Source organism: Trachypithecus francoisi, unplaced genomic scaffold (assembly GCF_009764315.1).
Source record: "Trachypithecus francoisi isolate TF-2019V2 unplaced genomic scaffold, Tfra_2.0 Lachesis_group8, whole genome shotgun sequence".
In the NCBI taxonomy this organism is placed as follows: Eukaryota; Metazoa; Chordata; class Mammalia; order Primates; family Cercopithecidae; genus Trachypithecus; species Trachypithecus francoisi.
In genome coordinates this window covers 83,837,392-83,849,395 of record NW_022681473.1, presented here as the reverse complement: position 1 = coordinate 83,849,395, position 12,004 = coordinate 83,837,392, and the positions used below count along the sequence as shown (strand labels likewise).

Here is a 12,004-nt window from a genome sequence, read left to right as displayed (position 1 = left end):
AAAATTGATTGCCCCGCCCCTCCATCGACCTCTCCTGGGGACTAATTACACTTGCTCTGAGTCCCCAGAGCACGCTGGGCCTCTCTGATCCTAACGGCATATGAATTGTACAGCAGTTGCTCATTTTTTGCAGCTCCCATCCCTTGCCAGGATTTCTAAAGAGGTGCCCACATCCTTGTATCCCCAGCACTTAGCAGTGCCTAGCATCATTCCACCAGTTTCTCTGAGTGACTGCCATGTGTGAGGCCCTGTGCAAATAAGCAGACGATTGGTGAACATTTCCTGGATGGATGGAAGGATGGATGGATGGATGGACGGACGGACAGATGGATGGATGGATGGATGGATGGACAGATGGGTGGGTGGGTGGGTGGGTGGATGGATGGATGGACAGATGGGTGGAGAGATGGATGGGTGGATGGATGGGTGGATGGATGGACAGATGGGTGGATGGATGGACAGATGGGTGGATGGATGGACAGATGGGTGGATGGAAGGACAGATGGATGGATGGACGGACGGATGGATGGATGGACAGATGGGTGGAGAGATGGATGGAGGGATGGGTGGATGGACGGATGGGTGGACAGATGGACGGATGGGTGGACAGATGGACAGATGGGTGGATGGATGGACAGATGGGTGAAGAGATGGATGGATATCATCACTGTGCAGTGGTTCCCATCAGGGCAGCCTGAGTCTCCCCGCCCCCTCTCCTCCTCCCTCTCACTCCAGGCTGTCATTTCACTTTCCTAAAAGCCTTCCCTTCGCCCATGATGCCAAAGACTAGCTGTCCTGAAGCAATAGTTGGTACTTTCCCTCCTTCCTGCCACCTAGCATCCAGCCGAACCTTGAATCAATACCAGTAAAATGGGTGTGAACGGAAGGAGGCTGCTCATTATTTGCCATTATTTACCTCTGAGTCTGTGCATTCCCATTCCTTCCCATATTAATTCTCTCCCCCCGCAGTCCCCCCTCCCCTTCTCTATCCTTGGGAACTGGTTTAACCAGAGTACAACCAGCTCATCTGCATCTGGCCCTAAAGAACCTGCGGGAGCCAGAGGCAGAGGAAGAGAGAAGGCTGCATAGGAGCTGCAGCGCGGTGCAGCGAGCACACACCCCGGCCCGCGCCGCCCCGGGCTCGCCCATGAGGCCTCTGACGAGCGGGAGGAAGAAGACCCGAGGCATCTCCCTAGGACTCTTCGCCCTCTGCCTGGCCGCAGCCCGCTGTCTGCAGAGTAAGCTCCGGGGGATGCCCCGGGTGCTGGGGGAGCCGGGATGGGTAGGCGGCGCGGGCGGGTCCCGGGGTCTAGCAGCGGCCCCCCTGATCCTCGCCCACCTTGTCCGGCTGAGGGCGCGCGGTGAGCTCGGGCTGGCAGGCACCGCGCTGCTTCCTCATGGGGCTGGGCGCGGCCTGGAGACCCGGCGCCCGACCGTGGCAGGAGGGGCCGGGCAAAGCAGAGGCTACCGGCCGCGGCGCCCCGGCCCACTTCGGGACGCCAGCCCCACCCAGTGAGCCAGGCCTGCAGTTATCAGAGCCGGAAGGTGGCCCAGAGATAACCGGCTCCCAGCCCTATGGCCGCCGCCTCTGCAACATTTTTTTATTTCTTTTTCCTGGAATAACCAGATTGCAGTCCGTGCGCCGCCCCCTACTGTGGGGACCCCTCCATGGTCTTCTCGGGTCATCTCCCAGGAGAGTAATCAGGCCTCCTTGATCAGTCAGACAAACCCACAGCAGCCTGCTCCTGTGAGAAAAAAGGTTCTGGGGCTTGGGTTGGGCGTTGTGGCCTGAAGTCCCCAGGCTGGAGGTGGTCCTCTCCACCAGCTCACTGAGCAGATTCGCTTTGGATGGCCTGACCCGGAATCCCCAGCCTGGTGAGCCTGGATGTGAAGCATAGTCCCACAGGCGCTCTTGGACACAAATAACAGATCCTAGCACAGTTTTACTTTCTCATTTAATCATTACCATTCCCACGCCCATCTTACAGATGGGTCAACTGAGGTTTAGAGAATGACAGAGCAGGGCCGCTGGAGGTGAGAGGCCTTGTAGTAAGAGCCAGCACTTATTAAGCATTTATGCATTCACCATCCCTCAGACTTTACAAGACCCCTCTCATTTAGTCCTTAGGGCAACCCTAATAAACTACTCTTATTCCTGTTTCACAAGTGAGGAAACTGAGGCACAGAAATGTTATCAGCCGGTCGTAGTGGCTCACGCCTGTATTCCCAGCATTTTGGGAGGCCGAGGCCGGCGGATCCCTTGAGTCCAGGAGTTCAAGACCAGCCTGGGCAACATGGCAAAACTATCTCTAGTAAAAATATGAAAATATTAGCTGGGTGTGGTGGCCTCTGCCTGTAGGCCCAGCTACTGGGTTTGGGGGACAGGGGAGCTGAGGTGGGAGGATCACTTGAGCCCAGAAGATTGAGGCTTCAGTGAGCCCTGATTGTGCCGCTGCACTCTAACCTGGGCAACAGAATGAGACCTTCTCCAAAACTAAAGAAAAAGACAAGAAGAGAGAGAAAGAGAAAGAAAGAAATGTTATGTTACTTATACAAGGTGACTGAATGATCTAACACTTTTGACCTTTACACCCCTCTGGCTAGAGCCCAGCTTCGGAGGTTGCAAATCTCAGAAACCCAGTAAGACAGAGGCATGTTCCTCTGGCAGCAGTAGATCAAGAAATAGTTGGTTGTTAGTCTCGAGCAGGATGGGTGTGTTTGTCATTGCAGTGGCTTTTTCTATTATTTCTCAAACCTTTAGCACTTGTTTCCAATCACCATACTTATACATCTGTTCAGATACCCATCATGCTCAGGGACCAGCCATTCACAATAGCGTATAATTCATTCATTCACTCACTCACTGACTGCACCCTCTCCCTGCAGGAAGCAGGCCATAGTAGGTACCTAGGATATGGTGGTTCACAGTTTTGTTCTCAGGAAGTTCAGGTGTCATGGGGAAGACAGACAAGAAAACAAGAGGGGCAGCCTTGCAATGGCAAGCCTTGAGAGGCAAGAGGTGCCATGTTCTGGGATCCCTAGTATCTCAGAATCCAGACTTGAGCAAACTTCCCCAAAACAGCCCCACCTACCCATACCTGTCAGATGGGTAGGAGCAGTTGGCGGGGACAGGACAAAGGGAATGCAGGGGGTCCCACACAAAACAGCACTTGCAAAACCTGGAGGCCAGGTAAAAGTTTGCAGTTTTCTATTGAGACCTGGCTCATGCACAGCAGTAAGCTCCAGGAGGGCAAGCTCTCTGTTTCAACTTGGGGTCCCTAGCACTTGCCCAGTGCTAGCCAGGGCCTGCCCCTTTAAAAGACGTTAAATGTGCCTGCCTGAATGAAGCCTGTGCTTTGCAGTCAGCCATAATGATGAAGAGTAGGCCTCCTCCTTCCTACCAGTTCCCTGCATTCTCTACCTCTTCTGCCTGTGTCAAAAGCTTCATCCAGAACCTCTGATATTCACTATTTACCCCGAAGTCTGAGTTAAAGCATGCCAAACACCCTGCTTTTGAAACATTTCCCCTACAAATGTATGGGTCCTCCCAATATTCATACATTCAAGCCCTAACCTCCAATGTGATGGTATTTGGAGGAGGGGATTTAGGGAGGTGATTTGGTTTAGATGAGGTCATGAGGTGGGACCCCATAATGGGATTAGTGTCCTTATAAGAAGAGGAAGAGAGACTAGAGCTCTCCCTCCCAGCTGTGTGAGGACACAGAGAAAATGGATATTAGCAAGCCAGGAAGAAGGCCCTCACCAAAAACTGGCACCTTGATCTTGAGTTTCCCAGCCTCTCCACAACTGTGAGAAATAACTGTGATTTAAGCCACATCAGTCTATGGTCATCTGTTACAGCAGCCCAAGCTGACTAGGACAAGGACTTACGGGCTTGGAAAGCTGGCAGACCTCCCCACCAGGCAAGGCACCTTTCTAGAACATTTGTTCATGTCCTTTCCCAGTACATTAGCCATCAGGCTCACGAGTACCCACCCAGTGCTCCCTCTCATTTGGAAGCACTGGATTCGAGACCACAGTAGGATAGTTTAGTTAATAGCCTGGGCCAGAATCAGCTTGCTTTGTTCCAATCCCAATTTCGAAGTAACAGTCAGCTCCCCCAACACACACACATACACACAGTGGGGCCAGTCCTCAGGAAAACAGAGGAACACAGCTAGGGCTGAATCCAAAGCTGAGGAGGGAGTGGACAGACCCAGGGATGCCACAGCCAGAATGGAGCCCCAGGTTCTGGGCTTAGCGGAAGGTTGGGGCCGGTGGGATGAGGAGGGAGCCAGTGTAGGAGGAATCCCCTGGAGGCCCTTCATGAGACTCTGGGTCCATCACTCCATAAGTCCTCAGCAGCTGCCCAGTGCTGTCATCCATGTGGCAAACATCTTAGAAGCACCTACTATGCTGCTGTGGGCCGTGCGCTGATCCCTGATCAAACAGACAAATGGTCTCACTCTGCACTGTCCTTTCAGATTTATAAAAAATATTTTTGCATACATACAAATGTACCTACTGGAAAAAAAAAGTGAGTTTCCAATGTACTTTAAAAAAATGCAATCATGGGGCCGGGTGCTGTGGCTCATGCCTGTAATCCCAGCAATTTGGGAGGCCGAGCCGGGCAGATCACAAGGTCAAGAGATCGAGACCATCCTGGTCAACACAGTGAAACCCCGTCTCTACTAAAAATACAAAAATTAGCCAGGCATGGTGGCAGGTGCCTGTAGTCTCAGCTACTCGGGAGGCTGAGGCAGGAGAATCACTTGAAGGAGGAAGCAGAGGTTGCAGTGAGCCAAGATCATGCCACTGCACTCCAGTCTAGCAACAGAGTGAGACTCTGTCTCAAAAAAAAAAAAAAAAAAGCAATCATTCTGTACTGTTTACTCAGCAACTTAGTTTCTACACCAATTTTTTTAGCTCTATCCATGCTGATAAAGGAAGTGCATTCCTTTCAACTTCTCTACATATGTCATCATATAAATATGCTGCTTTTTACTTAGCCAGGCCCCACTGATGGACAATTAAGCTTTCAGCTTTTAGCCCTCACTCAGGGGAGAGAGACTCCTCATACAGGGTGATGTGTGCAGTGCTAGTGATGTGCACATCGTATGGAAGAGGTGCCAGCTCCCTGGCTGACGGGCACCCCTGCACACACACCTCCTCCCCATCTCAGAAAATGCCTGAAAGACAAAATTGAAGCTGTTGGGGGGATAGAGTCAACCAGAAAGTCACACAAATGTCTTACTTCCTGATCTCCAAGAGCCTTCTGGAGTTTGCTCCCTACTGGACTGGAGCGGGGCAAGGGCCAGGAGACTCTCCTCTCCATTATCCTCAGGACCTACGGACAGCTATATCCCTTATCTGATGTAAGACTTTTTGGAAAAAAAAAAAAAAAACTTTTACTATATCTAAAGTCAAGATTCATGTTATAAATCAATAGCTTTGGAGCTGGGCACAGTGGCACACACCTGCAGTCCCAGCTATGTGGGAGGCTGAGGTCGGAGGATCACTTGAGTTCAGGAGTTTGAGACCAGCCTGGGCAATATAGTGAGACCTTGTCTCTAAAACAAACTCACAAAAAGGCTTTACTACAATTTTTGTCAGCCTGGATTGAAGTTGAGTTCTTCCAAAGAGAATGTGTGTTGCTTCTGCCAGTCACGGGAGGCATCCTGCCTGGCGAGCCAGAAAACGCTTCATGGAGCAGGTGAGGTTGAGTCTTGAAAGATAAGTAAGTGTGTACAGCAGGACAGGGTGGAGAAGAGAATTGCAGGCATACAGCAGGTGCTCAAAAAATAGATGCACAATACCTCTGGGGACCTGGCAAGGGAAGAGGGAGTGGAAGCTGCCCTAACATGCACCCATGGGAACTTAGCCACTGCCCCACTCAGAGACCCCACTGATGCTGGAGCCCCATTGCTTGTGCACTCAAGACGCTTGCTTCTCTGCACCTGGATTTTCCCTGCAAAATGGGCTTTGGGTTGGAAAGTAATTACTTATCCAGCAGGAATGAGAGTGGGAGGGACTGGGATTGATAAGTTTCAAGTTGGAAATGACTCGCCACTCCTGTAACTGGTTTGCTGTGCTGGGAAGGCACCCGTCATCCCTATAGGAAAAGGAAAAATGACACACTGGACAGTAAAAGGAGCACAGGATGCTCTTTGTCCATGTGTCCAGCTGCTATAGACCAATTAGATCAGTATCTCTGAGGGCAGGACCCAGACACTGTTTTGTTTTGCTTTTAAGCTCCTCAGTGGTTCCAATGTGTGGCCAGAGAAGTACTGCACTAGACTAGACCATTCCCCTCCATTAGTCTGATCCTATGGAAACAGCTGGTTCAGCACATCTCCCGCCTGCTGTTCTCGGAACACCCAACATTGTGTTGTAGAGTCTCACCTGTGTCTTTGTGGTTTTATCCTGGCAAACCTGAAAATACTTTCCCACCAGGCTGAGGGCAGGAGACAAGGCTGCCTTGCTGGGAAGTTTGGTTTGGCTCAATAAATGGTTCCCAAACACCCACTGTGCCTGGAACAGTTTGCCAAGAGCTGGGGTAGCAGCGGGGGCCTTGCACTGAGGGATTGTAAGTCAAATCCTAAGCAGCTGATTCGCTGTCAGATGCCCTGGGGGCACTGAGAAAGGCAGTTAGCTCGGTTTGGAATGGGAGGAGCTTCTGAAGAGGAGGCCTTGATGACAAAGTAGGAGGTAGTCAGGTGAGGAGGGAAAGAGAGAAAGTTCTTAGCACTGGCGAATTGTGAGGACAACCACCTTCTCTTTGTGGACCAGATCTCTTTGTGATCATTCTTTACTTTCATCAGGCTTTTCGACTCGTGTTAATTTCCTTGTATTCAGTCTAACTAGTTGTCTGATGGTTAAGGGAATGGAGCTTGGGAAGGTCTTGGAGCTTGGGAAGGCTTTGTATCTTGGGTGGAAGGTGCTGGAATAATTCCTCCAGTAGACCCCTACACTAGTGCCAGAGGACGAGGGAGATGTAGGTCCTTGGCAGCACTAGGCACAGGTAAGGAGACCTAACGTCAAGCTCCTCTGACAGTTTGTCCTTGTGTACTAATACGAGATTCCTGCCCCAGGCTCACTCTGGGACTGGATCACAGTCTTTTTTAAAAGCCAATGCCTCAAAGCAAAACACCAGAGCTCCTCTCTCCTCTCCTCATCCACCAAGCCTTCCATGCACTTCGGGATGGGATTTCAGGGGTTCTTGAACCAGAACTTGCTCCTTTATGTCAGGTCAATTCAATTTGACAGCCCGTGCTTTAATGAGTCACATCACATACTGCTGTGTGCTGGTGATTCAGACATAAGCACAATGTGATACCTGCCACACCTTCTAACAGGGGAGACGGGCAGTCAGTCATCTAACATGAGTGGAAGGCTGGTGTGAGCTGTGCTGTGGGAGCCTAGTGGGGGCTGGCAGAGAAGATGACATTAAAAATGGGCCTTGAAGAGTGAGCAGGAACCTGAGAATGGGAAAGCGGTGAGCTGAGCTGAGGTTGAGTGAATAAAGGCCCAGTGGGGGATGGTCCGTAGTTTGGTACCACTGGAATTGGGGGGTGAGGAGTCGTGGGAGATGGAAATGGAAAAGAAAGTTGGGACCACATTACTGAGGTCTGTCAGAGCCAGGGAAGACAGCTAGATATGTGGTTTAGAAAGATCACTGATAATAGCCTCCAACCAACTGAAGAGATGAAAAGCCAGTATCTCCTCAGTTTTGTATAACTTAATAAATTAACAATTACAAGATAATAACTGTGACTGCTTACCGAGCACTTCATGACAGGCACTGTAACAGTTGCTTTTGTTTCATCTTCAGAGTTAGCCTGCAACGAGATGCCATTAGTTCTTATTTTATAGGTGCAGAGACTGAGGCTCAGAGAAGTTGAGGGACTTGCCTAAAGACATTCATTCATTCAGGTACATGTGAGAAGCCCACAGTGCCAGGCACTGTGCTAGGCCCTGGGGATTCAATGGTCACCAAGACGGACCAAGCCCTGTGTTCACATAGCTGATGGCAGATGAGGAGGATGAACCGTTCATCAGGAGGAATTACAAGAGAGGGGGATAAGTGTGTTGCTGGAGAGAAACAGGGAACAATGGGAACACAGAAATGGGGCCCTAACCTGGTGCTAGGGATTGGTGAAGGCTTCCTGGAGGAAATTATGTTTAAAAAGAAATTTAAAGGATGAAGAGGAATTGGCCTATTAGTTTTTCTGGAGGAGAATTTACTGTAACCTGTGGTATCCAGTTATGCATGTGCCTGAATTCTTTTTTTTTTTTTTGAGACAGAGTGTCACTCTGTCACCCAGGCTGGAGTGCAGTGGTAGGATCTCGGCTCACTGCAACCTCTGCCTCCCAGGATCAAGTGATGCTCCTGCCTCAGCCTCCTGAGTAACTGAGATTACGGGTGTGCACCACCACACCCAACTAATTTTTGTATTTTTGGTTTCGCCATGTTGGCCAGGCTGGTCTCGAAGTCCTGACTTAAAGTGATACACCTGCCTCAGCCTCCCAAAGTGCTGGGATTACAAGCGTAAGCCACTGTCTCCAGCCCTGAATGATCTTTTGATCTCTCTATACCCCTCCTCCAAGTGCCGTCAGGCATCCTGTAAAGTCCCCCCAAAAGAATTGTTGGGAGATAACAACACCTCATTTCTTCCTTTGTCTTCCTGTTCAACACACATTTACTGACCATACCTTCTAGTTCCCCAGGCTGGCCGCTGGCCCAGGCCTGACTCAGTCTTGACACCCAGCTTTGCAGAGGGCAAACCCAGCCAGCTCCCCAACCCCTTGCACACTGGTGCAGGGTGAGGCAGTTGCTGCTGTCATACCTTGCTTCCTTGGCATCTGATTAGAATCACAGCAGTGACTTTTACATACCCTGTGGTCTTTCAGAGAACAGTCCAGCTTTCCAGCAAGGGTGGCTCTTGTTGGTGCCTGGAAAAGGTGTGGTAGGAAAATTCTAGAAGGAATTCCACAGGGAAGACTTTCAGGTCGCCCAGTCTTGCCACACTTCAGAAGTGAATCATGGATTTACAAATGCTTATTCCAGTTCTATTATGTGATTTGGAGCAGAAGAACCACCCTCCTCCTCCAACACTCCCGATCTCAGCTCTTCTGCTTTAATCCCTGATATAACTCAAGCTTCTGCTTATATACTCCCAAGGATGGGCAGATCATTACCTCACCAAGAAAGCCTGTGCATCTTCAAAGAATGCACCAGCAGCACCACCCTACTGAATGAGAAACTGGGGGCTGGGCCCTGCGATCTGGGTCTGTGATCACCTCCAGGTGGTTCTAATGGAGCCGAATGCTAGAACCACCGGGTTAGAGTTTTGAGGAGGGTGGAGGCAGCATCACCTAGGTGTTACCAGAAGGAAAGCCTTGAGTGAGTTGTCCAGGTCCTTGATGTTTTGAACTTAGAATTGAACAAAACACACAAAGTAACAAAGGAATGAAACAGGAATGCAGCAGCAAAAGCAGGGATTTGTTACAGCAAGAAAGCACTCCGCAGGGTGGGAGCAGCCTGAGCCAGCGTTTACAGTGTTTTCTGGGTTTTAAATATTCCTTTTGAAGTCCTTATCAGTTACCCCTTATCTGGATGAAGGATTAGGTCCGTGGCTAATTAAAGGCTGAAGTGAATGGTGGCGTATGCAGATTAAAGAGATGGTCCATGCTTGGCCCGAGGCCAATCTAAGGCACTCTCCCTTTCCCTCTGGGACCTGGGGGAGGGGAAGGGTGTAGAGAGAGTAGCCTTTGGGCCTGCAAAGGTGGGGTTTTTCCTTTCGGTTTAGCTTTAGGAAGTTTTCCTTAATTGGCCTTAGGTTCCCTGCCCCCCACCCAGGTGTTTTCCCTTTGATTTAATTTAGGAAATTATCATGAATTGGCCTCAGATTCCCTGCCCCAGACCTTGGTGTTTTCTCTTGATTCAGCTTTAGGAAGTCAGCACGAATGGGCACTAAGTTCCCTGCCTGCAGAACCTACTCTTCTACCAGAGAGGCACTTGTAAGAAATGTACTTTTAGGACTCACATCACCCTACTGAATGAGAAACTGGGGACCAGGCCCTGCAATCTGGGTCCGTGATCACCTCCAGGTGATTCTAATGGAGCCAAATGCTGAGAACCACTGTGTTAGAGTTTTGAAGAGAGTGGAGGGAGCAAATGGAATGACTTTGCCTGCCTGTTCTTCCTCCTAAGCCCCCAAAGCATCGCTAGAAATAGGACTAGCCAGATACAGTAAAATTTCAGTGATGCCAGAAATAGTCCACTTCCCCAACTATCTTCCTGAAAGAGCTGTCCCTAGTGTCTCCAACATTGCTCTCTCTTTCACATAGTTCTTTGGCTTCAGGCTTTGTGTCCGCTGTAAAGGAATTCTAATAAATGGTCTTCAGCTGCTAACACTTCAGTGTGGATTAGCTCAGTGGTTATCAAGCTTGAAGCACGCTGGAAACACATGGGAAGTTTTAAAAAATCACCGAAGCCTTGGTTGCACCCTCGAATGCTGAGTTCATTGATCCAGAAGAGTGTTGTAAAACCTTCCCCAGATGATCTAATGCACAATCAAGTTTGATAACAACAGATTGGCTGAGTCAGTCCTTCCCAATCAGAAAACTGGGGCCAATTGTTTCTGGAAATAAAAGCCACAGAAGGGCATTTGCTAGGGCTACCATAACAAATGACCACAGCTGGGGTGGCTTAAACAACAGAAATTCATTGTCTCCAAGTTCTAAAGGCTGGAGGTCTGGGATCAAAGTGTCAGCAGGGCTGGTTAGTTCTGAGGCCTGTAAGAGTGACTGTTCCATGTTGCTCCCTGGTTTGGGGTGGTTTGCTGGCAATCTGGCATTCCCTGGCTTGTAGATGCATCCTCTGATCTCTGCCTTCATCTTCATATGGCATTCTCTCCATGTGCATATATGTCTATATCCAAATGTCTCCTTTTTAGAAGGGTCATATTCGATTAGGGCTCACCGTAATGACCTCGTTTTAACTTGATTACCTCTGTGACAACCCTATCTCCAAATAAGGCCACATTCTGAGTTCTGGTTAGGACGCCAACATATCTTTTTGAGGACACACAATTCAAACCATAACAGGCAAAAGGGGCAGGAGCTTTGGGTAGAGCGCAGGTCTGGATGGAACCAAGCACTACCTAGATTCCATCCTTATCTGTAACCTGAGGCTCCCACCCATGCCCTACCAGCCTTTTCACACCACTGCCCCACTTCCTCAAGCTGGCACTGGTGGACTATGATAATATTATTTTTAATGCACCTCATAGAGAGTGCTTACTGTGTATCATACTCTGAGTTTTCACAACCATGCAAAGCAGGCGTTGCTATTCCCACTTGACGCAGGAAGAAACAGATTCAGGTAGGCCAAGTAACTTGTAAGGAACGGGAGATGGCCAAGGGAAAGTGTATTCAGAAGAAAGTAGGGGTATCTGCAAGGGACAGATGTGCCAGGCCTCTCCCTAGACCTGGAACCAGGACCTCAGAAGCCACAACGGTCCACGGCAGCAGCTCCTGTCCCCAGCAGTCCCTGGGCCACGGGAGCCCAGTCTCTCCTGCTGCCTGGCAGCCTCTTGCCAGGACCAGCTTTCTCTGCTCCACTTACTGTGGCCTTGGGGAAGCAGCCCTTCTCTTGGGACCACCATAGGGCCTAAGAGGTCCCGCATCCTAAGTTCACGCCCTTGGGACAGAGAATCTGATTGGCCCAGTTCAGATCAGGTATCAGCCTCGGGCCAATCACTGCAAGTGGGTTCACAAGGCCCTTTCTGCAGGGGCTGGGCTGTAAGAAGGCCTGGCGCCCCTGGGTGGGCAGCCGAATTCACTCATTAGGGACTCCAGAGTGGAGCTGGAGCGTGAGCCCAAGAGCAGGTTGGTCCCCGACCCCATCCTTCCCCAAATGCTTCTTGAATGGAAAGAGACTGAATTCTCTTGGTCTGGAATCAGAGCTTGTGCCCCCGGAATTGCTCCTGGCTGTCTTTCT

At 50.1% G+C, this 12,004-nt stretch overlaps 1 protein-coding gene across 1 annotated transcript in view; it reads left to right on the top strand.

The window, feature by feature from the left end:
* Window positions 1-1,142: 1,142 nt before the first annotated feature.
* The window catches only part of VSTM5 (V-set and transmembrane domain containing 5), a 33,341-nt gene continuing 22,479 nt past the window's right edge, over window positions 1,143-12,004 (top strand). The window contains exon 1 of the mRNA XM_033206064.1: window positions 1,143-1,238. Coding sequence (XP_033061955.1) covers window positions 1,148-1,238 — 91 coding nt within the window. The 5' untranslated portion in view covers window positions 1,143-1,147. The remainder of the gene's footprint in view (window positions 1,239-12,004) is intronic.